At 37.8% G+C, this 27,374-nt stretch overlaps 3 protein-coding genes across 3 annotated transcripts; 2 read left to right on the forward strand and 1 right to left on the reverse strand.

Annotated features, from left to right (window-relative positions):
• The first annotated feature begins 1,234 nt into the window (after nucleotides 1–1,234).
• Nucleotides 1,235–4,516, forward strand: LOC127940699 (NADPH oxidase organizer 1-like). Its single transcript, XM_052536157.1, has 8 exons — nucleotides 1,235–1,370; nucleotides 1,754–1,834; nucleotides 1,988–2,060; nucleotides 2,171–2,354; nucleotides 2,463–2,647; nucleotides 2,742–2,852; nucleotides 3,070–3,187; nucleotides 3,456–4,516. The coding sequence occupies exons 1-8, from the start codon at nucleotides 1,305–1,307 to the stop codon at nucleotides 4,021–4,023; spliced, it is 1,386 nt and encodes a 461-aa protein (XP_052392117.1). The 5' UTR covers nucleotides 1,235–1,304; the 3' UTR covers nucleotides 4,024–4,516.
• A 723-nt stretch (nucleotides 4,517–5,239) lies between these two features.
• Nucleotides 5,240–20,800, reverse strand: LOC127940583 (transducin beta-like protein 3). The gene is made up of 23 exons (XM_052536149.1): nucleotides 20,618–20,800; nucleotides 20,421–20,472; nucleotides 20,229–20,324; nucleotides 19,543–19,590; nucleotides 19,328–19,469; nucleotides 18,923–19,007; nucleotides 18,661–18,831; nucleotides 18,508–18,583; nucleotides 18,259–18,355; nucleotides 17,199–17,410; nucleotides 16,987–17,128; nucleotides 15,706–15,764; nucleotides 15,483–15,589; nucleotides 13,644–13,779; nucleotides 12,569–12,799; nucleotides 10,487–10,557; nucleotides 10,158–10,314; nucleotides 8,907–8,965; nucleotides 7,944–8,047; nucleotides 7,421–7,492; nucleotides 7,181–7,339; nucleotides 6,984–7,077; nucleotides 5,240–5,858 (listed from the first exon to the last, which is right to left on the reverse strand). The coding sequence occupies exons 1-23, from the start codon at nucleotides 20,647–20,649 to the stop codon at nucleotides 5,537–5,539; spliced, it is 2,724 nt and encodes a 907-aa protein (XP_052392109.1). The 5' UTR covers nucleotides 20,650–20,800; the 3' UTR covers nucleotides 5,240–5,536.
• Nucleotides 20,801–21,184: 384 nt separating this feature from the next.
• LOC127940764 (protein SCO1 homolog, mitochondrial) lies at nucleotides 21,185–25,858 on the forward strand. Its single transcript, XM_052536161.1, has 7 exons — nucleotides 21,185–21,500; nucleotides 23,881–23,994; nucleotides 24,357–24,447; nucleotides 24,560–24,757; nucleotides 24,852–24,944; nucleotides 25,033–25,148; nucleotides 25,499–25,858. Exons 1-7 carry the CDS (start codon nucleotides 21,330–21,332, stop codon nucleotides 25,631–25,633), a joined length of 918 nt encoding a protein of 305 aa, XP_052392121.1. The 5' UTR covers nucleotides 21,185–21,329; the 3' UTR covers nucleotides 25,634–25,858.
• Nucleotides 25,859–27,374: the final 1,516 nt, after the last annotated feature.

The following is a 27,374-nucleotide window of genomic DNA, read 5'->3' on the forward strand; positions in this document are numbered from 1 at the left end:
CACATAGCTACTTTTGAGATGGAAAAACAACAAATCTGGTCGTACATTAAGTAGGTAAATATTAGTCTACATCTCGCTCACCATATGATCAATAATTACCAAAATACCACCAATAATGAAATTTACAGTTAGCAGCACAGAGAAACCTATATGCATATATGTTAACTTAAACAGATGGTATTTTAATGACAGGGTTTTTCAGTGATTCAGTGTTGTTTAACACAATAAGCAGTAAAAACGTGTTACAATAAACAAAGGTGTCTGTTTCAAATGTAGGTTGGGCAAGCATCTTAGAGGAAATCCTAACTATATTTCCTTGAAGCTTCTTATAACCCAGCGGGAATCTTTTCTCTTTCTCTTTTTTTAGCATATTTCCTTGAAGGTTTATGACTATAGCCTACGTGAACATCTGCACATCACTTACTGATTTATAAATAGTCTATATGTCATCAGTATTATGACACATAATGTAAAGGGCTGAGTAGGCTACCAAATCATTATGATGCACTAGTTTTAGCATACAGTAACGTTACCGCCATTTCCCGCTAATACTGATTGCGACGTATCATGTCAGTTACGTATTTTCATTTTTCCTGATGTACTTATTACTCTTAAAAATAAAAAAAATCAGTCTCCATCAATAATGGGCCCATTTCCACTTGAAACATTACGATTTTGCTGCTGTTTGGTAGCCGTCTCTAAAGTGTAAGGTTTCATTCATAAAGGGGATATTTCACCAAATCGTGGCATCATTTACCAAGTTACTCAAACTGTATGAGCTTTTATTCTGCTGAACACAAAGATATTTGGAAGAATTTTGGTCACCAAAGAGTTTTTGGCAGCCATTGACTTCCATTGAACCCCCCCCCCCCCCCCTACTTTGGAAAAGTTGTTCTGCAGTGGTTCTTTGACATAAGAGAGATCATGTTACATGTTGACTAGTTGGCTTATTTAAAAAAAAAAAAAAGTTTTTGTTTAGAACCATACTTTTATTTGCGTATTAAAATTGAGAGAGAAAAATATTTATTTGTAAAACAACGTACTTAAAATACTGTATTTTACTTCGTAAAACAACGACTGATCGATCGTTGTATAATATTCCATCCAGACTTCTTCGAGGAATATTAGTGACGTAAGAGCGGACTCTCCGGTTTATGAAATTGTAGCGGGAGCGAGTGTGCGCGCGCACCGGTTCACGCCTCAGGCTGGAGGCATAATAAATATAAAGCGCGCATCAGACCGTCAGTCAGTCAGTCAAACACCAGACAGCACGAACACATCTACTGCAGCACAACCTGGTCAGCATGAGCGAGCAAAGATACCCCGTCGAAATCCAGCTTGTTGGAGTGATGCAGAAAGAAGTAGTTAAAGTAAGACACTTTTTATTTTATGCATTTGTTCAAATTTCAATATAGCTACATTACTGTTGTTTGGAATAAGATTATTAATGATGTTTTTTTTTATGTCAGTGCATCAATGTATTACTACACACAACACACATTATTCTAATTTATCAGCATTAGTCAAATTAATTTATTATTATATATAAATACTATGATAATAGTCTAATAATTATATAATAATGTAACCGCATCATTTTTTAAAAGTACTACTGTAAAAAAATAATAAAAAACAGATAACCTAAATAGCCTATGCTTAATTTAGTAAAAGTTCTTAATGTTTTCAAAAAAATATAGCAGAATATTAACATTATTATTATTTTTAAATGTCTAATATATTTTTCCCTTCCCAGCTGTACATGACCACTGTACTCTGGTCAGATCAAAATGAGATTACTGTGTACAGATCGCTTGAAGACTTCAAAAACCTCCATGTAAGTCCCTTATTTCACTTAAATTATCTATCTATCTGTCTATCTATCTGTCTGTCTATCTATCTATCTATCTATCTATCTATCTATCTATCTATCTATCTATCTATCTTTCTATGGTCAATTAGAATAATATCTACATGCTTATTTCTGTAGAGACAACTCAAGAAGAAATTCCCTCCATCAAACCCCATTAGAAGGTCCGGAAGGATTATTCCCAAATTTAAAGGTAAATACTTTGCCAGCTGTTCATTAGACAATGTGCAAAGTACAACCCTCATCATTAAGTAATATACATATATACATATAGATTTTAATATATATATATATTGTTTACAGCTGCAAGAGTGCAGAAGAGCATGCAGAAGTGGAGCCCCAGTAAGTCAGTGCTCAGACTGAAGGCTCTGGATGAATACTGCGGTGAACTGCTGAAGAGCGATCCTCGTATCTGCCAGAGCTCAGAGCTCCTCCAGTTCCTGCTTCCCAAATCCCAGGACCTCGATTCTGACTTTGCAAAAAACAGGTAAGCGGCTGCTGCAAAAACAAGCGGAGTCTAAAATAATAAATACATGCGAAACAATACAAAGTAATAGAAACAGAACTAAATTAAAGGTTGTGTTTTGTTCGGCAGTATCGTGATCATGCCATCAGAGACCTCTCTGGGCAGCAGTAATCCTGGAATGAATAATGTTACTCAACCCTTTGTTGCTGAAACATACCGGTGCATAGCTACTTATGAGACCAAGGACACCAAGAATCTACCCTTCAATGTTGAGGTGGATGAGACTGTGGATGTGCTCATCAAGGACCGAAAAGGTGAGAACTCCTCATGTGGGCTTTGAAGTGTTTGCGAGTCTACACAGAGAACAGAGTCTCTAAAAATGCTCTTGCTGTACTTTGTTCTCATCAGGATGGTGGCTGGTGGAAAATGAAGCCAAATGCCTGGCTTGGTTTCCTGCTCCGTATCTACAGAGAGCTGAGATGGATGATGATGATGGTCCTGATGTGATGGATGGCGGAAGTACGTACCGGTTTAGCAGTTTATAATGTATCCCGCAAGTATTTATTTATAAAATAAAACCGGTTTGGCTGCTCATTCTTGTGTTCTGAATCAGCCTTCCTTTGGAAACCAATTTGGAAATCAACCTGCTTTATGCTTATCCCACAAACTTTGAGAATTAATTCATTCTGGTCACTTGTCACAAGACTTAACCAGATCTTATTTTTCCACCCGTCAGGTGTTTTCTATGTTGCTGCCAAAAGTTACAAAGCCACGAACAGTGATGAGCTGTCAGTGGAGATCGGGTCTGTGGTGGAGGTGTTACAGAAGTCTGACAACGGCTGGTGGATAGTGAGGTAAATCTCCCTAATGTTTACTGAGAGCAATGAGCGGACCTGTTACCGAACGGGCAGGAATGCTTTACCTGCTCACTTGACATGCAGAAGAGTCTGGAAACTTACTTGGCACTTGCTTTACATCCTCATTTGTGTGGACTAGTTTTGCCACTTTGCCTCTTCCTCGTTTACTTTTCAGTAAAGGAAACCAACTTACCCAATGATTTTACATAATGCTAAATCTAGATCATTCCTCAACGACTGACAGCTGTCTTTGTTTCTCCTTCAGGTACAATCGAAAGGCAGGATTTGTCCCATCTATGTACCTGCAACCGTACAGTAACCCCCGGATTCGCCTGATGCCCACTAAGAGGGAGATGGCCAGCTCCACTTTTGACTTGGCACAGCTTCAGCGCCCCGGAGAATATTCCCTGCAGATCTCCGGCCGAGAGCTTAGCAGATCCCAGGGCGACGTGGGACCTCTGGGAAGCACCTCGGTCTCACGTTCGGCGAGTGGGTTGCCGTCAACCCGAGTGCAGTTTGCCAAGAACGGTCCTCAAAGCAGTCTGAGCGACGACAGCGAAGCGTTCAGTGACGAAAGCAGCTTTTCCGGCAGCGATTCGCTAAATTGCTTGGATTCAGAAGATCATTTATGCCCGAGTCGCACCCCTACGCCTGACTCCTCGGGCAGCCTGAGTCCTGAAAGTGCCGGAGAAGACAAGATGATTAGCAGCAGATCAGACTCCAGACTCCACAAGATGCCCTCCACCCCTAAGATCCCACCCAGACCCCAAGCTCAGGAGATCCTCAAACGCTGCACCACCGTCACACGCAAAAACCTGCAGAGAACCAGTTAGGACAATGTCTCACGCACTTTACGTTACATAACACACTATTGTCCAGCCAGGACACTTGCTTGATGCCAATGACGTGATTATTTGATGGGCTAATGCGCATTTATTGTAGTAGAACTACGTCTAGATCTTATTCTTGGAACAGAATATTGCGTATGTTACAAATGATTGATCGACATGTTTCTAAAGAAACCGCTCTTACTCTAATAGATTAATGTTCTTTTACTAACAAAACAAATATATATATATATATATATATATATAATGATCAACACAGCCTAGAAATGTTTTTAGAAATCGGATACATAATACTTGTATCTTTCTTTTATCGTTTTCCCTCTTTGAAGAAAAAATGTTTTTCCATAGTGGAAAATATTAGTTGTGCCTTATATGCATTGTATATCCTGACATATACTTGAACACTGTACACTCTTCAGAGTTGATTTGTTGTCTGTTTTCCCCATGTTGGTTGCCTGTAAATATGAAATAAAATATTTAACCCTAAAAATGGCATCACTGGAGTGTTAATTTCTGCAAACGGATTGTTAAAATGTACAGAGTGCTGTAATCACTAAAACAAAATCAGTTTTTGTGTAACCAGATGTGACTGCACCAAGTGTTTCTGGTGTCCTGTAGCCCTGTTTGTCGGTCTAAACATGACTGGGTTTAGGACACAATACTATACACACCTCAAGAGCATCTGGTTTAGATATTATCGGTCAAAAAGGAGAGTGAATTGTATAGACGCAGCTCTCTTTCATCACAGATGAGCTTGGTGTATGTAACGCTCACGGCACTGTGAGATGTCCAACATTCAATACTGTTTCAAGCACACATGACTCAACGCTTGCAGAAGATACTAAAGGTTTCAGGAGAACCGAAGCTGGTAAAAAAGCAACCGTATTAAAAACAGGACTGAATGCACACTGTAATACTAAGAGCATGAAGAGAGTTTTTGGGAACTGTTGTTGGATGGTGCTAGAAGTTCAGTGATATTCTAGGATTGAGATGATAAAGGGTTCAGCACAAGTCCTGTGGACGGTGCCTTTCTTGAATACCACAGAAAACACTTTTATTAAGAAACAGAAGTCAAAATAAATTAAAAAATACAAGTATCACTGAGAACAGAATGAAAACAGTTTTTTATTTGTTTTAATATAAACCATCATTCACTAAAATGTATAGTATTTAAAATGTAAAAAAAAAAAACAAATCATCCTTTTAGTTGTTTAATTTGAACATTTATTCAGATTTATAAACGTTGCCCATTGACTTACAAATAATTGCAAAATTACTATAAATACAATTTTCTTGCTTTTTCATAATCTTCATGATTTCAAACACATGAACGAGTATAAAATCTTCACTAGATATGAACACGGTCTAATTTGAAGAAATACAAAACAAGTACATAACACAACACTTCAGATTATTCTGCAGTTGGTGTGGAGATACAAACAGACACCTCTGTTTATATCAAAGCGATTGACTCCTGACTGACAGCTACAGCAGCCAATCACCTTACAGTTGCTGTTTTGGAGGGGTCAGTCATCTCCATGACCTCGTCCTCATCTTCGCTCTCCTCACTGGACACCTGACCTCCATCTTCGACACGGTTCACTCCATTCGGTTTCTTGCTGCTCACATGAGCGCTTTTAGATGTGCTCACACTGTCATCTTCATCGAGGAGCTCCTCGATTTCCTCTGAATCCTCCTCCAGATCTTCCTCTTCCTCTTCCTCTGCTTGCCGCTGAGATACTCTCACTGGTTGCTTGTCTATGATGAAGATGGATTGAGGGCTGGTGTCCATCTCATCATCATCATCATTCAAGTTCACACTAGAGAAAACCAGCAGACCAACAGGTGACCGGCACGTAAAAACTGCATCATATTATTAAAATAAAAACATAAACTGTTTTAGATTTGAATTTATTTAAAAAAGTAATTTATTCCTGTGATGCAAAGCTGAATTTTCAGCATCACTGATCCAGTCTTCAGGGCCACGTGCTTTATATTTTTTGTAGTGTTCAAAAGAATGGCATTTATTGAAACAGACAACTTTTTTAACATTATAAATGTCTTTAAAGTCAATTGAATGCATCTTGACTGACCCCAAACTTCTGAATGGTAGTGCACATTTAAAACTTTGTGAACATACCCCATATTTGTTCTGGCATGAAACTAATTTTAATTTTTTTCACAATAACCCGGGTGTTTCAACACTTTCGGGTTATTTACGTCCAAAGGGTTTTATTATTACTAATAGTGCGTGTCTGCTGATACCAAACATCACCAAACATACTGTGAGGCACGAGTAATGACGTCCGTTCTGACCGTTCAAACATCTCCAGCAACGTAAAAGAGTTTCTGCTGATCTAGTGCAGAAATCATTTTATTTACATATACGTGCGTTTCATCCAGACTTCAAACAGATGCTGCAGGCTTTGAGCCGAGTTCAACTCAATCCGTATTTTATCTTTGAGCATGTCCATGTTAATGAAAAACCAACAATTGGAGAAACTCTTTTTTTTGCGAGCAGCGTCACACAGCTCTTGTATCGTGCGCACTCCAAAGAGAGCTAGCCAATGTCAACAACAGCAAAGGAAAGTTTGCCGATGTTTAATAAGACAAACTCAATAAGATGTTTACTGACTGAATCTTTAATAGGTGAAAGAAATGTTTAACATTTCTTAAAAGGAAATCTGGGTGCACTCTATTTATTTAAACCCACTTCCTGAAAGACCGTAATTAAGCGGTGACTCGTGTAATTCTCAACCGAGGAAATAACTTTTCAAATAACTGAATGTTGTACGTTGCCGTTTTTATGGCTCAAACGGTTTAATATTTTAGTTTAATATTCATAGTTAGGAGTTTGTTCAGATCATTAACCCTGAACAATAGTGATACAGATGCTTCCCTTAACAGAAATGAATGAATACAATACCAGGACGTTAATACTGTACCTGTCAACACCACCTGTAACACGCATCTTCTGCCACATATAATCGAGAAACATTGAGGCCTGCAGGAGACGGCCGATCCGCTGCATGTGTCTCTCTGCAGGAGGTGAGAAACGATCACATTTATTACACTACATTTGAATGCAATCGTCATTTCTTAAGTTCATCATGGCTCAACTGTAATAGAAATGAACCTGCACCTGTGTAGGGAATGAGTCCCTCGAGATGAGCACGAGTGCCCTGGTACTGCAGGATTTGGTCTGGGCTCAGGTGTGTGAGCAGCACCTGGAGGACGGCCTGGGCGTCCAGACAGCTGCGGGAGTTAGTGTTCCACACCACAGAGTAGCGCAGCACCGACGCTGGACACAACACACATCAGTCACACAAACTATAACAACCTGCGAGCGAACGCCTAGCACCGGCACATGAACGACGGCTACCTTTCTGATCCTGACGGAGTTTCAGGAGGGTCTTCTCTAGCTCCTGCATCCCGTCCTCCTGCTGGCGGATCTCTGTTGAGGGTTCAAGTGTCATTTGACAGACTTTTTGACAGATTCCTAAATTATTATATATATTTTAGGGGGGTATTAATCATGACAGGTGATCTACATGTGTTTGGAAATGATCTGAAATCATTTACAGCAAAAACACTTTTTTTTTTTTATTGTAGATTTGTCATTTTTAAGGGTTTGACAGGTAGAGCAACGCTGGAATTTCTGAAGGAGTGCTGTTGATTACACCTGTCATACTCTGTTTACACACGGCTGTGGTTCAAATAACCTTATTCAAATACAAGACAAACTCCCCAGACATCCTCTTACACAATCACAAGTCACCATCTGGAATTAGCAAGAGTTTGAGTTACGACATTCTATTCCGTGAAAAAAAAAAAAACAGAAAACAAAAGTGCCCATTTAAAATCACTGTGGTTGGAAAGTAAAGCAGAGGAATGAAAGAGAGCACCTCTGATGACTCGTAATGCAGTGTGCGGCTGGTCCAGAGAGATCGCGATACCCAGAGCCTTCACGTACTTCTTCTCATGAAGTAAATTGAACAGCTCCTGCTGCCTGTGAATACACCACAAAACCCAGAAACGCTCACACGACATGCTTCTGACACTTTATTTCAGAACGACAGACAACAGTACGAGACGATGCTTTCAAAAATGATTATATAAAAGGGAAGGTTCACTCAAAAATACAAATCCAAGCATCATTTAAAAACATAAAACCTTCAAACCTGTTTATAAAAACGTCATAAATGTAATCCACATGAACTGAGTGGCTTCATCCACTCCAGATTTAGCTTCTGCATGTACAGTTGTGTTTCTATCCAGCATATTTGATGAGCTCTTTGCATGTGTGTTGATCAATGTTTATATGTGGATACAAGCTTTCATCGTATAAAGTGAACGTGCCTCTTCATGAGACTTGGATTAAACCGCTCAACCCATGTGGATTTCTTTTAATGACGTCTTTTTGAACTCCGTGAAAAGTTTTCATGGACTTTTAATGAACTCGCTCAAGATGTCATTCAATATCTTTGTGCATTTGTGTTTGGAGCTACATGACGGTGAATTTTCATTTTGGGGTGAATTATGCCTTTAATATATTAGAAAAGGACACTTTTAATGAATATGACCATAACAAGTCCTGAAAATGTTCATGTTTAAGCCATGATTCATCACGACCAGGAGAGACGGAATCAGATCAGGTGAAAGTAAATTGCTTTAACGGTTCAACACACAATGTGTCAACATCAGGATTCAGTTGTCAAAGAGATAAAGATTTAAGAGACAGAACTTGGCTACTAGTTTGCTTAACTTGGCAAAATGTTTTGGCATCCAGTCTGGTCAGTCTTCAATCAAATGTCTACACGGCTCACTGGATTTGATTGCTACAGATTGCGATGTTGGCAGCGACTTACTTAAGGACCTGGTCTTCTTGTTTGGCCTGCTCTTCTGCCAGCTCCACTTCAGTCACATCCTTACAAGAAAGAGAAAGATAATGAGAAACAGAAACAAACGAATGCACTGAAACTGTGGAGCATGGATGCACAATGAAAACAAAAACACAGCAACCATAAGCAATGAACAGAAATGTTTTTTTTGCTGAAGTGAAAAGTATTATTTGCGCACTATGGACATCTATTCTTTTCACTTTGGGAGAATGATACTATAGATCAGTATCCGGTTTCACACAGTAATGGGTGTAGTGAAAATAGCTTGATAATTAGGAGAAGGCGTGTTCATAGTTTTGGTTATGTAATGTGCATTATCTAAGGATGTATTAAATGAACATCCAGTTGTGAGATTGCAATCATTTGTTCTATATGCAATAGTAAAAGAAGCAGCGTTAAGTAACACAGACTGCTGTTGTGAGCACCTGCACTCATTAGACAACTGTTTTAATTTCACATCTGCCAACATCATCAGGACTGGAATCGACACGTAAAGAGAGCATTAGATTGTGCATGCATGTGTATTCAACATGGATAGATCACTGTAACCTTCTGACCTACTTGGCCATGTACACAAACTTTTATGTGAGTCAATCAGACAATATAATGTAATTAGTCAGAATTTGTAAATCATTAACACAGCCCAAACATTGTTTTTGTTTTGTTTGTGTTGCGAAGTTAATCGCACACAATTTGCATAGCACATTATTAAAAAGAAAACCATTATCTTTCTCTCTCTTGATGTGTCTGAAGATATAATTATATTGCAGGCCCAATCAAAAACCTCCTAAACGAGTTTTCCCCAGGATTCTTTGATTAATAAAGAGTTAAAAAACAAAAGACGTCTATTTGAAAAAAATATTTTGTAACATTATACATGTCTCTATTTTTGATCAAATTAATACATCCTTTCTGAATAGAAGTATTGATTTCTTTACCAAAAACTAAAAAGAAAATCTTACAGACCCCAACATTTCGAACGGTTATGAAAGGCAGTGCATAAGAATCCAGATATGAGGAAGTAGAACATAATCATCTTAATGAACAGTGCCACAGTGTAAAACAATGAGCCTTTTCTCCTGGCGAGGGGTGCACTGATGATTGGCCGTCTCAGATCAGATGCGCAAACATACAGCAAATACCAAGAGTTTGCACTGTTGCACTTGTGCTCCAGCACATCTGAGTCTGAGCTGAAACTGACTGCATCAGGAGACTGACCTTCCACAGAGAGATGGTGGAGTCCGCTGACCCCGTCACCATCAGCTCGTCTCTGCTGCTGCCGTGCAGAGCCCACACTTTGTCCTGGTGAGCATCGAACGTTTTCACACACTCGTTTGTTTTTATGGTCCACAACTTCACAAGTCCATCAGAACCACTGAAGAATGACAGAGAAAGAGATTCGGGGTTACTAGAGCCAATGTTTGGTTGAACTAGTGCGCTGTAAAAGACTGTACACATCATAAAAAACACTCATACTAATAAAAGTGAAAGTTTATTAGTGCATTTGGATCGCTGTCAGAAAATGTATAAGGAAGCACATAGTCTACCTAGACACGAGTTGAGTTCCTCGACTCACAAAGATGATCTTTAGCACAGAGGCATCATGTCCCTCGAACGTCTGCGGAGATAAAACACGGAAATCCTCTCAATCTACTTCATCGCTTTGAACAGAATGCAAACGTTTACTTACAGCGATTAAAATACAGTACGGTTTCTCACAGCGAAGTCAACACAAAATCACTAATACATAATAAGTAATACATGTTCCTGGTCTCCATTGATTCATCAGTGCATGTGAAAAAACCATTTGCTTTTAAATAATACCACTAAGCCTCGTTACTTTTTGGGACCATTACAGTATTTAGCACTCATTTTATCACTAAATCAGATACAGTTAAATCCCATCTTCGCATTTTGTTGGAAATACACGAAACTGTTGAAATATAAATGGACAGCAAATGCAGTTTCATGTTTAACTAAATCAGATTTGCCCATGCAACACTCATCACTACGATGTGAAGATATTGTGAGAGGTTGCCAAGCCATATTATGTTCTCCAGATAAAACTACATAGCACAGCAGTCTGGTTTTGCAAATAAAAATCCCATTAATAATCTCCATAAGGGAACTGTTTTTTAATGATAACTTATGAAACTTTAAAGGCAGACCTACTGTGAGCTACGAGGTTGTGAATCGATGGTATATGCTTTTGTTAAAGCCATCTGTCTGTAGTATTTCAACCCATTTTTAAATTATCATGTTTAACAGCAGAATTCCTGGTGAAACACTACATTACCCATAATTCTGCAGACATCTCCACCAATCAGAGAACTGAAATCACAGCAAAACTCTTTAGGACCTGACCACTAGCATGAAGCACTGCAGTCAGTTTCCCTACACTCTCAAACTACTTAAACGAACACTCAACTTTATTTGAAAATAGGCTCATTTTCCTACTGAGTTAAACAGTGGAGTCCCTTTTCCTGATTTAAACAGTTGAGTTTCACCATTTTCGAACCCATTCAGTCAATCTCTAGGTCTGGCGGTAGCACTTTTAGCTTAGCTTAGCATAGATCATTGAATCGGATTAGACCGTTAGCATCTCGCTCAAAAATGACCAAAACGTTTCTATATTTTTCATCTTTAAAACTTGACTCTTCTGTAGTTACATCGTGTACGAAGACCGACAGAAAATGAAAAGATGTGATTTTCTAGGCCGATAACGCTGTGAACTATACTCTCATCCCGGCGTAATAATCAGGAAACTCTGCTACCATACCACCGGTGCAGCACGCACAGTGATATTATGGAGCACCTGAAAATAGTCCCAGTCATTTTTGAGCGAGATGCTAACGGTCTAATCCGATTCAATGATCTATGCTAAGCTAAAGGTGCTACAGCCAGACCCGGATATCGACTGAATGGAAACAACAAACAGAACTAACAAATATTGCTACAAGTTTGATTGCATCAGTTAATAATAACTGTTAATAATGTTAATCGACTGGTTGACTCTGTCTCGCATTAATTTTTCAGAAAAATCCCGTCATATGCACACAAACTGAGTCACCACTTATGAGCTACTACTAAATATTGTAGAAACTTAATTTTCTGTAAAGTTGCTTTGTAATGATTTGTATCGTAAAAAGTGCTATACAAATAAACTTAAATTGAATTGAATTTGAAAATGGTAAAACTCAACTGTTCAACTCTATGGGAGTTGGAAAATTAGCTAAAAAAACCTTGGAGTGTTCTTTATGTATTTATATATATGTGCATACTTTGCAATAAACTTAAAATGGTTTTTTTCCCCCATTCACATAATCAACACTGTTAAAACAATATTTCCTCATTATTTTAAAGTTGACAGTCACAATGCTACATGGTACTATAGTTCTTTCCCTCATTAAAGCTTTAAGTACACAGTCCAATACCTTTTTGTCAGAATTGTTTGTTTTTTTGCTTTAAATTAAAGTTAGTGATCACATGATTCACCTGCTTGGCTTGTTTCATGTCTTGTAGCTATTTAATATAGATATTTTTTTAATCCTAACTGGAAAACTATTTTCTAGAATCCACATATCAGACTTGCCTGAACAGCTCTTTAGACAAGTTTTTGTGTGACTCACCTTGAGGCAGCTGAAGTCTTGAATGCTCCAGATTTTGATGGAGCCGTCCGCTGAGACCGTGGCCAGGACCTGGTCCACAGGAGAGAACTGAACACACCAGACCCCTCGACTATGACCTCTGAAGACGCCTAACAGACTCAAATCAGCCAGCGACCAGAGTTTGGCCGTGCGATCCTGAGAGCCAGAGGCCAGCAGCTTGTCATTGGGAGAGATGGTCACACTGTTCACATCCTGCAGGATCACATGAGGACGAGACAGGACCACAGAAGAGAAGAAGACGAGAAATAAAACAACAAACTGGGGAGTAATGGATTAAAAGCAGCAACACTATATTTATACTTTTAAAGATTAACTTTTATTCAGCAAGGATACATTACATTTATCAAAAGTTAAAGTAAAGACAAGTATGATGTAAATACAGATTTCTATTTTAATTAAATGCTGATTTTGGGGGGATCTTTCAGATTTCTGAAGATCATGTGACACTGAAGACTGGAGGAATGATGCTGAAAATTCAGGTTTAATATCAAAGGAATAAATTACATTTTGAAATATATCATAATAGTAAGCAATTATTTTAAATAGCAATAATATTTCACAATATTTCTGTCTTACTGTATTTTGATCAAATAATGGCAGCCTCGGTGAGCATAAGAGACTTCTTTCAAAAGCATTGAACAAATCTTACCAATCCCAAACATTTGAATGGTATACAGACATAATAAAACAATTAAAATGTATGTGCAGAATACTGTACTTTGTAAATTAGGCCTGTTTATTAAAATAATAACATTTATTATGAACAGTTCACAAAATAATATAAATGTAAATACTGCTGTCAGTTGCCACGTTACCATTTTTTTATAATTGGTAATTAGTGTGTAATTTAAAAACACCTAATTGAGACCTCTTTTTTGTGTCTGATGAATAAAACTCTAATGAAAATTCATTTATATTATTTTACATATATTTAAAAAGCTTAAAATCCTTCACAACACTGGAGGATGACATACTCTAGAGCATGGTGACATTTGTTGAACAGAGATTTTCTGAACGTGACGGGGCAGTGACCCACCTTGTCGTGAGCTTTCTCTGTGAGTCGTGCTGTCATCAAGAGCGGTTCACATCCCACATCAGGCAGAGGGTCAGGCAGATCCCAAACCTTAATAGTACAGTCCTGACTGCCCGACACCAGGAAGCCTTTTTTTAACCTGCATACAGCCACAGGGTTATTATAATCAACTACAACTAAAAACAGAAAAAAAACCTACTTAAATACTTATTTAATATGTAAAATAATACAATTTAGAAGCTGCTGTTAGTCACGGTTTTTACCATTCATATTCGAGGCATTGATCGTGTACATTTTGTATATTTGTGATATTTAAAGGAAATAATTATATAAATAAATCAGTTCAAAAACATCTAATTGAGCTCAATGTTAAAGTCAAACGGAAATGTTTTAAATCTGAATACTTTACGGCAATGCAACATTTCTCATTTTTAACTTTATGCCCTAAAAATAAAAAAATACACTTGAAATTTAAAATGTAAATAAATAAAAGTAATAATGGTAAGAAACATTAGAAACCAGTATACCGTTATAACATGGATAGTTCTGTAGGGTCCTATGAAATCAGTTTTAATTTTTCCTAAATTCCGTTAGATTTTTTTTCCAAATTCCATTATTTGTTTTAATTTTTCTAATTATATTTTTTCCATTTTAATTTTTCTCGACTCTCTTTTATTAGTTAAATTAAACTGTATTTATCAAAAAGAATGTCTAATTAATTAAAATGATGAAACTTAACTTTTAATAAATAGATGTGAAAATGTGTAACAAATTACATATTTAGGGCCCTATAAAATGTTTAATTTTTCTCACCATTTTTTTTAAATTGTTTTAGCATGTTTATTTATTTAAATGCATAAAACAATGAAATGTATTAATTTATTTCTTAAAGTAAATTCCCTCAGAAATTCTGTATTGTGTTTTTACAGTTTCCTGGTTATCAAATGAAGGCATAAAACATTCATTTATCTTTTAATTATTGAAAATTAATTATTTTTGTCAAACAAAGGGGATTTACTATTAAAATTAAAACATTGGAGAAATGTTGTGTGATTATTCGTTTAAAAAAATAGTTTGCTTCATTTTAGTAATATTAGTATGCTATGTACATTCTGCTGAAAAATAGTAAGAAGCACAATGTCTTCAAATCAAACCGAACTTTTATTTTGACGGGTTGCTGTGAATCTCTTTACAGTTCTGTGTATGTGATGTGACGCTAGTTTTCCTCAAATCAAACGCTCAAATGCTCATGAAGTGACTCTCAGAGCAGTTCTGAAGATGTTCTTCATGCGTTTCCATCCTCTTTTAGTAAGACGGCAGATGCTGAAATCACCGCCAGCATCACGCGTGCTTCCGTGTGTGTAATAAATGCAACCTCGCGTCTGCTCCATTCATTAACACAGACATGAAGAACATTCAGGATTCATATTTAAATAGACTTTCGCTGCTTAATATTTACAGATACTAGTCCACTTCCTAATCTGATTTAAGTGTAATGACCTACTTTTGATTAATTCATTCATAATTTGATAAATTCCGTGAATTCCATTTTTATGACTGGATTCCGTGATTCAGTCCACGTTCATAGGGTCCTAGTCCTGGTTTCTTTAATCTGATTAGACAGGTCATGTTCAAAAGTAAAGTAAAAAAGCTAGTAGAAACTTCATGAACGATATTAGAATAGATTATTATGATCAGGCCTGTCGCAACCATTGATTAAATACGACAGACTGTGCTATCAGTTCAGCAAAACGTTTCAAAGAGTTTCAGGACAGACCTACAGCATGATCACACACTGCAGGTGTTTCTGAACTCATATTGCTTGTCTAATGGAGATCAGACCTGGAGCAGGCGATGGAGCCCACAGCATTGGAGTGACCGCTGCCCTGAGCCACGCAGCGCACCTGACCGCTCTTCACATCCATCTTCCACAGCCTCAACCAGTTGTCCTGTGTGAAAGGTCACATAAAGGTCATCTTTTCAAGTGTACAATCAGAACCTGAGGCTTTGAGTGGCGTGCCAAGCCACCAGTGCAGCTTTTTCCTCAAAAAAGTAAAAGGATCACCTTTGCACAGCTTGCAAACATGGAGCCTCTGCGGAAGACATCGATAGATAATATGGTATCTGCAGAAAGATTGTCAGATGATTTAAAGATTACTGTGCATGGACAGTGTGGACAATGCAGACTGTTTAAAGTTTAAAGCCAGCTGTTGTTTTCTCGAAGAGAGAAGATGAATGCGTTTCACAATCCTGGGATGTCGGGATGCAACTAACAATGGATCTTTCATTAAAAGACAACAAGAAAAGCACAGACCTGTCAAAACACCCTGACACACATTAAGCTCCCCACTGACACTGCTCATAAAGAACACTATTTATATTACTTCCTGCCTTATTATGAATACCTCAAACAATGTGCGAAACTGAGCGAAAACATACAAACACACAACGGCCTAGCTGCATTTTTTATTCAATTATCATAATACTTAACATGAGTTTAAATAGATTTAATAACTTATGTACTTTTCGAAATAAACATTTAATTGACTTGTATTTCTGTAATAGTTTTAGTATTATAGTCCTTTTTCATTTCTGCTTTTTTTCCAATCACTTTAGCTGACAACAACATTACTTCCTCTTAAACCTCGCCGAAGAACAACTATTTGATCAAAATGAATATTTCGTCTAATCTGGTGTGTTGTCTTTCTCCGAAGCATGAAGGCTGTCGCACTCAATCAAAGTTTTGGCGTTCAAATTAATCTAATTTACATATTTGAATCTAATGGTAATTTCCGCTTTGGGAAAACCACAAGGAAGTGCATTAACAGCACACACACACACACACACACACACACCTCTCAACCTGCCCAGACAAAACTTTATACTACTAATCTTTTTATTGTTCCAATCAAAGTGTTATTTATTTTAGATACTTTTATTACTACTTTAAATTAGTTTATTATTTAATATTTTTCTATCGCAAATTTGAAAGTTTTAGTAATGTTGTACTGTTTTTTTGCTTTTTAATTTTTATTTTTTTGTATTAGTTGTTATTTTTATTTTATTTCAGTTCTAGTTTTAGTTAATTATAATGCCCCTGGTTCTGTTTTAGCTTTGGTTAGCTTAGAGTCATGTGTTTTCTATCGCTCAAATGTGTTTTTTGCATAGAAATGCGTTTTCATTAGTGTCAAATTAAATTACTGATACAGGTTCCTGTGCAAAGAAAACTTTTTTTCTTGATTACCCCTTGCCGGTCTAACAGTGCGGTCATGTGATATCAGTACTAATGCTTACAGTTCTGAGCTAAACGCACACAGTATACACTGCTCTCTAGTGGCTCACTCACCTGTGTGTCCGTACAGAATCTGACAGCTGTTAGTGGCCAACTCAAACACCTTCAGCTGAGAGCTGTTAGTGGCCACGACTAGGTGTGTGTCATCCTTCCCCAGGAACTTCACATCCAGGATATCATCATTGTAGCCGACAAACTTTATAAGGAGAGAAGAACAGTCAGTTGTGGCTATATCTGGAGTGATTAATGTGGATGGTAAGGCGTACCTGCTGCTGCACAGTGAGAGCGGGCATCTGATAGATGAGGATGTTGTGCTCTGCGGTGACGGTGGCCAGTCTGTTGGACCGTGGCATGGGCAGAAGGTGCATCAGACTGCGCGGGTCTAAGTCTCCCTCCTCTGTTTTGAGAGCTGGAGCATCAGGCAGCACCTGAGTGAACACACAGCGCGCCGAGCTGGAGTCCCACACTCGGAGAACACCTGCCGAAACAGAACATCAACTAAGGGCCAGACAGAGAGTTTTCGACATATACAGTGCACTGAGGCACCATACAGCGCCCAGATTATCGGATTTTTTTTTTTTATGAATGTGCAAAAAAAAAAGAAGCCTAGAAATAACCAAATTGGACATTTTTAAACAATTGCATTTAATAATGAATACTATTTTTGTTCATCCATTAAAAGGGTCTGCATGCATTTTTTATTTCAACAAGATGCAGCAACTTTATTTCAAATAAGATATAAATGGTCTCATTGTTTAGATTGAATCAGTAATATTATTTTATTTGTATTTTTTTAAGAAAAGCTATTCGACTGCTTTACATGCAGCCATTAATCCTAAAATTACATTTTAATTACTACTAGTAAATTTAGGCATCAAAATGTTGTAATGTGAATATTAATCATTTTGAGATTGGATAAAGATTATATGTAAAAGAGTTATTAAATTACTAGCTTTAGATGATGACAAACGTCTTAATTTTAAATATGGGAAATGTGCATAAAAAATTAATATCCAATATTAATGTAAATTTAAATAAAGAATAATAATATCAATATGTTATTGATAACATGTATTGGGGGAGGGGCATGTGTGTTGATGCAATTTGGGCAAAAAAAAAAGTTTTCATGCTCATAAAAGTTCAAATTATATAAATATATATATATATATATATATATATATATGACGAAAGCAATATAACAATAGTACATCAATAATACTAAATAAACACTGATACTGTAGTTGCACCTCTAGTCGGTACTGCTTTTATGGATTTATATTATGGCATTTTCTATTAAAGTGGATTGTGATGTGAGCTAGTGTTTACCTTTACTGCCAGCTGTGACAAAGTGTACACCTTCACCCTTCACACCCATCTGAGAGTAATCGCTCGTCTCAGGGAGAAGAACAACTCCTTCCACAGCCTGAACATCGACAAATAAGAGAACGCCATGTAACATTACAATGCTGTACTTCCAGAGTAATCTGCTTGTTTTCAAGGCATGATACACATATAACACAGCTGAGGTGAAATCAAGATAAATGCTGAGCTCTTGAGTCACAGTCATCGTCTCACCTCATACACAGGTACAGTCCTCTTCACCTCCTTCTTCTTCAGGTCCCAAACTGAACAGATTTTGTCTCGGCCAGAACTGAAAACGAAGTCAGCGAATCTCTTAAAATCGGACCGTTATATGGCTGAATTCTTCAAAGGATTGGCCTTTTTTACCTGATCAGAGTTTGACCATCAGGAGAGAAGGCCAGCGCTGTGACCGCACTGTAGTGGCTCTCCAAAACACAGATGCACTTGCTGGTCCGCAGGTCCCAGATACGGATCCCGCAGTCCACGGAGGAAGAGAAGAGCTGCAGCCTGCTGATGTCTGGATGAAACTCAACCAAACTAGAAGAGAGACGTTACAGCCTTCATAGACGGCTTAACAACCAGCTGAGCCAGTGTTACAAACTGACAGAAGGTTTCTGAAGGCTCTTACTGTACAACACCAGACGATCCTTTCAGGTTGTGTGTGCAGTACTGCTTCACAACGTCCCACAGCTTGATGGTGCCATCACAACCACCTTCGAACGCAAAAACAGATGCTCAGGAAAAAGAAGCGCGCTAAACTGCATTGAATGTGCACTTGCATTCTACTTCCAATCTGAACAGTACTAGAACAAAAAAAGTCCTTACAGATAATGTAATATTATTGAAATAAAAAGCCATGAAGTGCACTTTTATCATACTTTCTTGTTTGCATAATAATTACTCTTTGTAAGGTTTTCTAAAGCATTCTTTTCCACAAGGGTAGTGCTGAGTAAAGTAATTAAAATCAAGAACTCAAATCAACATATCCTAGTATCATGCTTTGCTGTGTTATTAAGATATGCCTGAGTCTGACCTGTAGCCAGCAGGGTGGAGGTGCAGTCAAAGGTCATGCTGGCCACAGGCACATTGTGGATGGCCCTCCACGAGCGAGTGCACTTCCCCTGCTTCCAGTCCCACTGCTTCAGGAGCAGAGCCCTGCTGGCCGTCACCAGCATCTGCAGAGAAACAGCAGAAAACACATCAGTCTAGAAACATCGGACGGGGAAATGAAGCGGTGAAGGACCTCACCTCATCATCAGGACTGAGAGAGAACGAGGTGATGTCCTCTTGATCATCCTGCTCAGAGAAAACACAAGAGAGAAATACAGGCAACAAGTCAAGTCACTTTCATTGTCACATCACCACAGCACATGCAGAAATTGCAGGAAAACAATTAACATAACACCACAGAATTCAATAGGAGAAAACATGTAATATGCACATACTTAGTCAGTACACACAGTATGCAACAACAATATGCAGTTATTACAAAACCCACCCTGTTTATAGGGTTGATGATTTTATAATTACACTTTAAATTCAATTTAGACATTCTACTAGCTACAAGTAACATAGTCACGAAAGTGTCTTTCTTTAAGTGCACTTAAATGGCCTTTTAGTTCATTAATGGCTTTTAAATCTGCAGGAGCAAATGGATAAAGTGTAATAAAATAAACACCTAAATGTGTATTTCCACTAGTCTGATAGAAGAAGTTTTATGGAAGCAAAACTGAAAAACAGAAGAAAAAAGAAAAAAGATCTAAACACTCCTAAACCATTTCAATATTGCAATACTGCCAACTTATTAATTAATTAAATCATGTATTTATTAGACAAAAGTGATCATGTGATGAGTGTTCATTTAATGATTTTTAGACAAACTAAAGTGTTTATTAAGTGTTTGCCCACAGATGAAGAAACTGCAAGACACTGACCTGCTCAATGCTATGGATGATTTTTCCTGTATCGATCTGTAAAATGTTGACTTTTGGACCACATGTGCAAAATATGTACAGCTCATCGTGACTTATCTGGACGGAGGAACAAAACAGGTACAATATGCAGATATAACAGCTGTAATTCACAGACATGATAATATGTTTTCAAGTACTAAATGATGAACTTACCTGCACTTTTCCTCCCTTATAGAACGGCTCAATTTTGCTGGAGACTGCATAACTACACAAACAGATGAGATGATCTTTAACTTGTAATTAAATATGATAGTTAACAGTAATCTCAACTCGTCACTGGAAGTTCTTCTCTTTTAAAAAAACAACCTTTCCTACCGAGAAAGGCCAGAAACGAAGAAAACCACACTTACTTTGACTTAAACAGCAGCGTGTTCCCAGCCATGACAACCTACAATGTGTGTACCTTCCCGTGAACGACTATAGTTATTATTAAAAGCATTAGTATTATTTCACATACCGCTATATTTTACACACATGGTGCATGTGTTCATGCAAGTGTCGCACGAATATGACGTAACACTAAAACGCAGGCTCCAGTGACATCTAGTGACAAACCAGAAATATATTAGTATAATAATAATAAAAATAATAATAATAATAATAATAATAATAATAATAATAATAATATAATTAAGCTATAATTACATGAAATAGTTAATATCATTACACTATTATTGTTTGGTACCGGAGAAAGTGTTTTTAAGCATACTGTCTATTCAAATTTTACGTCCATAAGCGCAAATGTTTAAAAAAAAAAATTTTTTTAAATGCAGTTCGTTTTTCCCCCTTCAATTTGTTGTTTTTGTTTTAAAGCGCTAGATGTCACCAATATTCTCCAAGCACGCAAATAGGAAGCGAAGAAGTGAGGTGACCACACGTGATATCCGCCTTCTGTTTCCCTTCTTTCATAGCTGACCTCAGATCAGTTCGTGTCAGTCTGATCGCCGTTGAGTTCGCTTCTCGAGTCTTAACAGCTGACTCGGGGTCAGTAGTTTGTATGCGACTTCTGTGCAGCGTTGGGTTGTGTAAACCGACAGTCACGTACTTCCGCGTTGAGGACGCATGATGTTAGCTCTCAGCACCGCGGGTTTAGCAGGAGCATTAAGTTTAAAAAGTTTAAGATGCCAGACGTTCAGGTCGATATGTGTCAGTCAATGTTATAATGGCCGAAGTCCCTGCAGTGTGTCGAGATCAGCGCACGCACGTGCAGTGCTGTCACACACCAACACACTGGTAGGTCACTGGCTGTTTCATAAATAATAACACATATATATCTAAGGTTTTATGTGTAACGTAAGCAGTGTGACTAAAGTGTTGTCTGTTTAATTTAAAGCATTTTTTTAATATTCATTTAAATTTGTTAATTGTTATAACATCTTTAAATGGAAGGTCACTGCCACATACAGGTGCATCTCAATAAATTAGAATGTCGTGGAAAAGTTAATTTATTTCAGTAATTCAGCTAAAATTGTGAAACTTATTAAATAAATCAAATGCACAAGTCTTTGGTTCTTTTAATTGTGATGATTTTGGTTCACGTTTAACAAAAAAAAAAAAAAAAAAAAAAAAAAAAAACACATTAGTGCTGTATCCAAGCATGTTAACAGGAAGTAACGCACAACCAACCGAGAGAACCACAGCCTTATGAGGATTGTCAAGTAAAATCGATTCAAGAATTTGAATGAACTTCACAAGGAAAGCACTGAGGCTGGGGTAAAGCCAGTGGTCCAAAGTCCTCTTTTCAGAGTATAGCAAGTTTTGTATTTCATTTGGAAACCAAGGTCCTAGAGTCTGGAGGAAGGGTGGATAAACTCCTAGCCCAAGTTGCTTGAAGTCCAGTGTTAAGTGTCCACAGTCTGTGATGATTTGGGGTCAGTGTCATCTGGTGATGTTGGTCCTTTTGTGTTTGTTGATAACCCACTGAAAATTCACTGCACCCATTTACCAAGAAATTTTGGAGCACTTTATGCTTCCTTCTGCTGACCAGCTTTTTGAAGATGCTGATTTAATTTTCCAGCAGGATTTGGCACCTGTCCACACTGCCAAAAGCACCAAAAGTTGGTAAAATGACCATGGTGTTGGTGTACTTGACTGACCAGCAAACTCACCAGACCTGAACCCCAGAGAGAATCTATGGAGTATTGTCAAGAGGAAGAGGAGAAACAAGAAACCAAACAATGCAGATGAGCTGAAGGCCACTGTCAAAGAAACCTGGGGTCTCATTTATAAAACTCTCCATAGATTTAATCCTAAAAGTGTACATAGGCTCAAAAGCTAGATTTTGAACAGAACCTGCGCAATAAATCTCAGTCAGTGCGTACATGCACCTCCACCTGGTCTCCTCCCCGAAATCACCATATATAGAGCTCACAACGCCTTGTTTTACTATGCATAACCTCATCTGCATATCATTTACATGCGTATTTACATGCACGTGACACCATGTTTAACACAGATCACAGAGATGGGGACTATATTGCCATTTGTGGCATACACATTAATTTTTTATCGCTAATATTATCTAGGATCCTTATGTTTAATAATAAATATATGAAACTATCCATAAGGTTCTCAGATATATTTTATAATAGAGTTGATCTCATTCTTTTACACTGGCCAGATAGTATTTCAATTGTTTTAAACGATTCAAATCAAATTAAATGTATGCAGTTTTGCTGATGAACATCGTTTAGCTATTTTAAGTGGAAACAGACAGGCCCATATTTATTGCAGTGTAAACTCAACTGTCTTGACTCTGCAAGTCACAGACAAAGTATTTTAAAAAGAAAACGTGCAATCTTACTGTTTTCTCCTCGTTCTATCCTTCAAATAGAGTGCTATTTTTTATTATGTTGTGGAGATGCCTTCAGACGACATCAACACCTCCGTGCAGCTGCGGTTGTACAGTAAGCTATCATCATTGGTCCTATACTGGACAATGGACTGTTCGACCTCTGACCTCTGTGGAGTATTTAATGTACTCAGCAGTGTCACAATCTGATCACCTCCATGCCACGCTGAACTGAGGCAGTAATTAAAGCAAAAGGAGCCCCTACCAAGTACTGAGTACATGTACAGTAAATTAACATACTTCCCAGAAGGCCAACAATTGACTAAAAATGTTTTTTTATTGGTCTAATGAAGTATTCTAATTGGTTGAGCCAAAATCATCACAACTAAAAGAACCAAAGACTTAAATTACTTCAGTCTGTGTGCATTGAATTTATTTAATACAGGAGTTTCACAATTTGAGTTGAATTACTGAAATAAATGAACTTTCCCATGACATTTCTAATTTGAGATGCACCTGTAATTGTCTAAATCAGTGGTCCTAAACCTTTTTGACTTCAGGACCTCCTGTTTTTTTCCATTGGTATGTTCTGCTATAATTCCAAGGAAAGCTTTTTGTTTTCTATGTTAATTTTATTTTTTTATTAAATTCAACCATTTAACATCATCCTGTAGGCCCCTTAAAAGTGTGATGAGGCCCCCTAGTGGGCCCTCATTTGAAAACCATTGGTCAAAAGTGTGTCCCTTTTATAAATGATGTTTATATGTAGCTGTGTCTGCTCCTCCAGCGTCTCCATTGATTCTGTGTGACCTTCTTCTTCAGTTTAGGACGTGTAGGACAGCACCACGTGTGTCCCTTCTGAACATTCGGACACTGTCCACTCTGCCTCCACCACCCTCATCTAAAAGAGACCAATCCAGCAACAAGAAGAGCGGTGTAAGCTTCATTTACAGCACTAGCACTGCAACTCTCTGCTGGAAGATCAGGATTGATGACTGAAAGGTTATTGGTTCCCCAGGGGTTTAGATAAAAGAGTCCATAAAAATAATAAATTAGTGTAATCAAACAAATGCAGCATTATGCATGTCAAATATTGCCAATAGTGTTGTGATTTCATATATTTGAATACATTTTAAAGTGTAATTTATTCCTGTGATGCAAACCTGAATTTTGAGCATCATTCCAGACTTCCAGACTTCAGTGTCACATGATCCTTCAGAAATCATTCTGATACACTGATTTGATGCTCAGTAAATTAGGCGTTTCACAAATTTGTTCCACATTTCTCTGTTCCACAGCCAGTTACATGGAAATCTCTTGCGATCACATTTGCGTTGGGAGGAGGTCTTCTTCTAGGGATGAAATACTTCAAGAGAGAAAAAGAGGAAAGTAAGGACATGAACAGCATGCATAAGTGATTGTTTGGGCACACTTATCATATGCAAACGCTCCACGTCATAAAGAAGGAGTTATTATCATGAAAGTGTTTTTGGTGTTGTAGTGATTGAGAAAGAAAGAACAAAGTCGATGGGGAAAGCGTCTCTTGGAGGTCCATTCTCACTCATTAACCACAACAAAAAACCCACAAAGAGTGAGGATTTCCTCGGCCAGTGGCTGCTGATCTATTTCGGGTTCACACACTGTCCAGACATTTGTCCTGATGAACTGGAGAAAATGATTGAGGCTGTTGATGAGATTGGTAATGTGGCATTTCATTTTCTTTTAAATTATTTATTAATGTTAATATAATTATTATAACATCAGATTAAAAACCTGTTACTTTTCCGTCACAGATAGAATTAAAACTCTTCCAGACATAACACCGATTCTCATCACCATTGATCCTGATAGAGACACACCAGAAGCACTGGCAGAATATGTCAAAGGTGAGCGCGGTCATCTTTATCACTCTACACTCACCGAATGCTGTGATATGATTCCTCGTCATTTACAGTTTCAACATCTCATGTGCAGAGTTTTCCCCCAAGCTGATCGGTCTGACGGGCACAACTGCCCAGATTGAGCAAGTGTCCAGAGCCTACAGAGTGTACTACAGCCAGGGCCCTAAAGATGAAGACAACGACTACATTGTGAGCATATTCCACAGAATGTAAAGTAATGTAACAACCTGACAGAAGAAGGTTGTTTTTGGGATAGTTTACCCAAAAAGAAAAATTCTGTCATCTTTTACTCACCCAAAAGATATTTTAAAGGATGTTTGTAACCAAACAGCTGATGGTAGCCATTGAAGTCCATAGTATGGGAAAAAAAAACACCATGGAAGCCAATGAGTACTTTCAGCTGTTCGGTTACCAACATATACCAAAGTAAATAATGACAGATTTTTTCTTTTTTGTGTGAACTATACGTTTAATTAATTTCTAATAATCTCACAAGCCTGTTCTCCACATGCATGTATAGAACTGTCCTGTAATTGCAGGTTGATCACACCATCATAATGTACCTGGTGGGACCTGATGGCCAGTTTCTTGAGTATTTTGGACAGAACAAGAAATCTGCTGAGATCTCATCATCCATTGCATCCCACATGAGGAAGTACAAACATGGGAAATAAGTCAAAGGGCACTGCTTCAACAACGACCGAGTGCTTATTTCTGTCTCACAGCATCGTCATTGCTCTGTGAAATGGGGTTTATTTATGAGGTGCAACTCTTATTAATTTTTTCTAAGCATTCCCCATTTTCCCAACACAGTAACTTTTATTGATCTTTGTTATTCATTTCCAAATACAATAATGAAATTCAAAGGATTCAACTTCAATAAAGTATGTTTTGATTGATATTTTGTAATGCACTGTGTTGATGAATAGTGTATTACATGTTGCATCACAAATTATATCATTAAATAAATTGAAAAAAGGTATATACATTTTATAATTTACATTTATTACCTGGGTGAAGGCTTCAAATGAACCATTTGCAGGCAAAATGTTTGCATCTGACCGATGATTGACAGACCATTCACTTTCACTGCATCTTTTTACCACACAAAAGCATGTTTCACCATTGTTTTACACTAGTCAACACTAGACTGAAGTGTGACTGAAGTCAACAAGTCTTCCATCAATCACAAACAATGAAGGACAAACAACTGCATTCGACTTGTTCCAAAAATCCCCATTTAAAAGGGTTTTGATATTGTACATTTAGAATATGTTTTGGACCTCAAACTTGTTCCCCATTTCATTTTTGCTATATGCAATTCAAAAACTTTGAAGTTCAATATCTCAAAACTGCTCAGAATGCAGATAGATCCTTATTAGTCCAAGGGGGTGCATTGCAGAAGCATTGATCAAATTAGTTAACAAAGCTGTACATGTACAAGTCTCAATTCTTTAACTTCAAGTCTTAAACAAGTCATTAATGCTCAGTGCCAAAATTATTGTGCCATTATTAATTGCAATAACACATTGTGAAGAGTGGGGCAGGGCCGGTAGAGTGATTGGGAAATCCGCGACACCTGCGCCCCACCGCCGGTCTCGAGTCCCACAGAGGAGATGGAAGGATATAAAACTGGAGCGACGATAGTGAAGGACGAGAGAGGACCAGGCCTGGGTCTTAGTTGTGATTTTTATTTGCGCGCACCAGTCGTCCGTGAGGGGCTGGTGCGCTGTTTTGTGTTTATTCTGAATTAAAGTCTTTGTTTGATTGTCGGCTGGTTCCCGCCTCCTTCTTCCCGATGAATATGGAGATTTTATTGTTACACACATTTATACTGACTTATGCATAAATTGGTTCAAGCAGTTGGTGTTATCTGAGTGCTAGCTGCTTTAACAGAGCCAAGGAAGTTCACCCTCATGGGCTCTCAAGGTGAACAGACCACATAGACCAGTGATCCTCAAATCTGGCTCGCAAGATCCAGTTTCCTGCAGAGTTTAGCTCCGACTCTAATTAAACACACCTGCCTGTGATTTTATAATGATCCTGAAGACACTGATTAGGAAACTCATGCGTGTTTGATTAGGGTTAGAGCTAAACTTCGCAGGAAAGTGGATCTCGCGAGCCAGATTTGAGGATCACTGACATAGACGGTTTAACAGTCCCAGTTTCATTTCTTGACTTTTCCAGCTCTTCAGTTTCTCTCATTCATTTCAAAATATCTGCTTTGTTTTTATCCCGTCCATCTCTTTCCACCATCCATGCTAAGCTTACCCATTAAGTCAAAATTGACAGTTTGAAGCAATTTCTTTGGCGCAGTACAATACCGTATGGTTGCCAATCATCACAGATGCAGTGGGGCAGTAATACTGATGTAAAGAGATAACTGGTGTATGTTTTGTAAGGACAAAAGAACCT

Source organism: Carassius gibelio, chromosome A3 (assembly GCF_023724105.1).
Source record: "Carassius gibelio isolate Cgi1373 ecotype wild population from Czech Republic chromosome A3, carGib1.2-hapl.c, whole genome shotgun sequence".
Taxonomy (NCBI): domain Eukaryota; kingdom Metazoa; phylum Chordata; class Actinopteri; order Cypriniformes; family Cyprinidae; genus Carassius; species Carassius gibelio.